We start from the raw sequence: 4,629 nt of genomic DNA, 5'->3' as shown, positions 1-4,629 counted from the left end.
GCAATGTCGTTAACTGCATTTCCACCGAGTGATGTTCGCTTACTTCTACTCTGGCAATAACACTCCAGTAACCATGGCGATGGATGTTCAAAACATTAGCAGCTTTATTTCTATTGCAGCCACCAAACTAGCCGTCATTATTTTCAATCCAAGGCCACGTAGGCCTGTTATGAAGCCATAATGGAAAGGCGGCCCCTTATACGTGGGAGTGGCCACTTATGAGGGATTTCTGGGAGCTGATAGTCCACGATTTCACAGAGGAGTTGTGGATTCAAAACTTCCGGATGATCCGCTTAACTTTTAAAGAGTTATGTGATGCAATAACAGCTCTTGCAGCTCCGGCTGCATCATGAGGGAGCCAGTTCCTACTGACAAGCACACAGACACAGCATCATGTGACCTAGAAAAGACTAAAAAGAGTTTCCATTGCAGTTTTGCAAAATCTGTCTTTTTTAATCCACCTAATGCGAGCGTAAAAACATTTTTTGCAATAAATGGGAGTTTTTTTTCTTAATTAACTTGTTTCCATTAAGCCTATTTTATATTCCCAATTTCAATTTGCACAATATTAGGGTGAATGGAAACCCATCTACTGTGGCCCCTTTCAGCCTGTTGCCATTCCAAAGCCGTCAAATACCGGCGCTGTTGAGGTGCGTTTGGCTTGAGATCCCAGTGCAACAAGCCACCCTGTGCATCTGCATGGTTCACCACTGGACGTCGTAAGGTTGAAACGCTGCCGGTGACAACGTAATGTTAGGAGAGCAAGGGATCGAACAAACCCTGGACTTTGTTGAAGGAGTCTCATCTAAATGTGATGTTTTTATTTTCTACACCTTACCATGTGCCTCTTGCCTAAACCTGACCATCTGTGCCAACATGTGCTTTTGTTGACGTCCTAACATTGATCGCCATGTGCTTTTATTTCCTAAACATAACCACATGATTCGTAATCCTATCATGTGCTTGTGACATCATAGAGGGATGCCGAGAGCATAATATGTTGACACAGAAGTCCACGGAAAAGCAGCAAAACATGTGACAACTTTGAGTGACAGTCCCTCTTTGGTAGGCTCCATTCTGTCCTCTGGTGTCGTCCCTGCAGCAGTCAGAGGCGAATCCCATCAGATGGTTTCCAGTCTGATCGCTGCAGGGGCTCGGGTGGAGCAGGTGTGTCTGAAAAAGTGGACGGCCGTGCACGAGGCCTCCAGGGCCGGCTGCGTTCGTGTCATGGAGCTCCTGTTGCAGAACGGAGGTCGTGTCTCTGAGACAGACCAGCACGGAGTGACTCCTCTGGGCATCGCTGCAGAGTACAGCCACTCTGAAGTCCTGGAGCTCCTCATCAAACACGGTGAACTTCAAATCTGGTCACTTTTAAACCCGTCTTTTTGCTCCGTCTCCGAAATAATTTTTTCCTGTTTTGACATTAAAAGGTGCTGATGTAAACGCCCAGGCGCCAAATGGCGACAGCGTCCTGTACGACGCTGCAGGTTCGGGGAATCCAGACTGTATCAACATCCTGCTGCAGCACGGAGCAAATCCCAACATCCGCAACCTGAGCTCCCAGCTGCCCCTCCACCACGCCGCGTACGAGGGACACTACCTGTGAGTGAGTCCCTGTTACACAGCTGCTGGCACTTTTTTTGGGAATGCAGACTTAAGGCAGGGACTCTAAACTTGCTTTGGTTGGGGACCAGTCACAGCAGCCTCGTGCTTGTTTCTAGGATTTTAGGATATTTCGAGGATTTTAGGTCATTTCTAGGGATTTGGGACATTTCTCAAAGTTTAGGAAATTTCTAGGATTTCTTGTTCTTCTTGGATTTAAGGATGTTTCTTGAATATTAGAAGGTTTCTCTGATTTTGGATAATTTCTTAGATTTTAGGACATTTCTAGGATTTTAGGAAATTTGAAAGACTTTAGGACATTTCTCAGATTTCAGGATGTTTCTCACATTTTAGGACATTTCTAGTATTTTATTGCATTTTGATGATTTATCCAATTTTTTCAATTTTAGGACATTTCTAGTTTTTAAGGACTTTTGTGGGATTTTAGGACATTTCTTGGATTTTAGGACATTTCTTGCTTTAAGGGAGCCTGTTTGATCTGAAAATACCTCATTTTGCTAACATTTCTGAATGTCTTTTCTTCAAGTTCAGTCTGTGACAGACTACTTATTTTCTCCATCAGAGCTTTGAGGATTTTGATCCCGATCACTACTCGACGGGCCCTGCGGCTGTCGGGCCACAGTCCCGTACACTCTGCCGCTGACGGGGGCCACACTCACTGCCTGGAGCTCCTGCTGCAGAAAGGCTTCGACGTCAATGCGCAGTTAGCCCCTCACATCTCTGACAATTATGGAGACATGAGAAGAAGCCCGCTGTACTTTGCCGTCTCCAACGGGGATGCGACCTGCACCCAGATTCTGCTGAAGTCTGGAGCCAAACCGGACCTGGACCCGCTGCGCTGCCTCCTGGTGGCGGTCAGGTCGGGGCGCTATGAGATCGTGAAGCTGCTGCTGGCGGCCAAAGCAGATGTGAACTGTTACTTCACCATGTTGAACAACACAGTGTTTCCCACGGCGCTGCAGTACTGCCTGAAGGACGAGGTGATGATGAGGCTGCTGCTCAACAACGGCTACGATGCCGAGAAGTGTTTCTGTTGCAACCACGAGGACGACTGGGACGACCTGAGCGAGTCCGCTTACTCACAAGATCAAGAGAAAAAAGTTGCTGTGAGTTCCTCTCTTAGCGTAGAAGTAAAATCACTTTTCTAAGTACAAAACTCACAAAAAACACTTTTCCTGATATGTGCAAAACCGATCAGAGCGTGTGTCTCAACCGTAGTATTTTTAAAAGCTTTGAGATTTCATAAAACCACAAATACCTCCTGTTCTTTTACGTATTTGTCACATAGGAACTAGGAATTGTTTTTGTACTTTTAGTACACAGAAGGTGCCAGAGTGCACAAAACATCATTGAAATAGAGCTTGCTGATCACACAAAGTGCCAGTGGAGGATCCCCCACACCCCCAACAGAGGTCCTCGGTAAACCCCTAATGTCCTAAAATCCTAGAAATCTCCTAAAATCCTAAAAATGTCCCACAATCTTAGCAATGTCCTAATATCCTAGAAACACCTAAAATCCTAGAAATCTCCAAAGATCCTAAAAACATCCTAAAATCCTATTAATGCCCTAAAATTGGAAAAATGTCCCACAATCCCGGAAACGTCCTAAAATCCTAGAAATGTCATAAAATCCTATAACATCCTGAAATCCTTGAAACATTTGAAAATCCTGGAAATGTCTTACGATGCTAAAAACATCCTAAAATCCTAGAAACTTCCTGAAGTCCGAAAAGCGTCCTCAAATCCCCCAAAAGTCCTAAAATCCTAGAAATTTCCTTAAATCCTAGAAATGTTTTACAACTCCAGAAACACCCTAAAGTCCTAGAATGTCCTTAAATCCTTGAAATGTCTCAAAAATCTAAAAAATGTCCTAAAATCCTGGAAACATGTATGGGGCTGCTGCTTCTGGCTCCTGGCCTCCCGTCATTTTGCAAAAATGTGGCCCCTTAAAAAAACATGTTGAGTTTAACAGCACAAATACCTGTCTGAGTCCAGTTATGTCCTTTCTTCGTCCAGTTTTGTGATTTCGTCAGCGTCTCCTGGCTGGTGAACCTGGTGGGCCGAATCGTGTCGATCCTCCTGGAGTACGTCGGTCAGGTTTCGCTCTGCGGAAAACTGACCAAGATCCTGGAGAGACACAAGGAGTGGCCTCACATTCACAGGACAACACGTGAGTTAACTCTCGTTAATCAGCTGCAGGATCCAGGAGACGTACCTGATGCGTTTCCCGTCACTCTGGTCTAACCCGCTGTCCTCTGTGGTCTCCAGGTAACCCTCGCTCCCTGTCTCACCTGAGCAGAGTGGTGATCAGGAGACACCTGAGCTGCAGCGCTCTGATGTCCGTCCAGCTGCCCAACAGACTGAAGGACTACCTGCTGTTCAAAGAGAACGACCTGTACGCCAAAATCATCTGCAGGGAGGACTGAGGGGACGGCCATCAATACTTTATCTCCTGGGTCTTAAATTTTGGTGATGAGTTTGTGTTTTATTACCTGTAACAGGGCCTGTATTTAGCAAATATCTGAATTACACGTAAAAATGCTCTAAAGAGCCAATGTAGGAGGAAAACAGCGTGAAAACGGATCATGTATGACTGTAAGTGACTTTTTCCACATTGTTTTAAAGGGGCATTACGACTATTATCACTTTTATCGTCATGTGAGGTGACTCAGATTTCTGGGACTCAAGTGTTGGATAAAAGAGTTTCTTTACTGTGAATCTTTTTTTGTTTGTAAAACATAACAGACCAGCCAGGTGATGTTCAGAGCATTAGAGAAGGGACGGTTCATTATTTATTTTCATTTCATTCATTTCTTTAATTTTCATATTTTTAGGGGAAGGGGTGGTGCAGATAAAATATACATTTGTAAGCATTAGGGAGGGTCTATCTGTCCATCTGTCTGTCTTATAAAATGTCTTATTTATCTCTTATAAAATTGCTGTAAGCACAATGGAAGTAAAAAAACAGAAGTCCAATCAATTTGTTGATTTTAGCAAACAAGGAGG

General features: G+C 44.4%; 1 protein-coding gene across 1 annotated transcript; it reads left to right on the top strand.

The window, feature by feature from the left end:
* Positions 1–1,009: 1,009 nt before the first annotated feature.
* LOC121963436 (ankyrin repeat and SOCS box protein 15-like) lies at positions 1,010–4,399 on the top strand (the record flags this gene model as incomplete). The annotated part of the gene is made up of 6 exons (XM_042513723.1): positions 1,010–1,069; positions 1,103–1,348; positions 1,431–1,602; positions 2,186–2,729; positions 3,640–3,793; positions 3,892–4,399. Coding segments are annotated over 6 exons (1,334 nt in total), but the record flags the coding sequence as incomplete, so codon positions are not given.
* Between the last annotated feature and the right edge of the window lie 230 nt (positions 4,400–4,629).

This window comes from Plectropomus leopardus, unplaced genomic scaffold (genome assembly GCF_008729295.1).
Source record: "Plectropomus leopardus isolate mb unplaced genomic scaffold, YSFRI_Pleo_2.0 unplaced_scaffold11250, whole genome shotgun sequence".
NCBI lineage: Eukaryota > Metazoa > Chordata > Actinopteri > Perciformes > Serranidae > Plectropomus > Plectropomus leopardus.
Note: the sequence above shows the minus strand (reverse complement) of the source record. Positions and strands in the feature narration are given on the sequence as shown.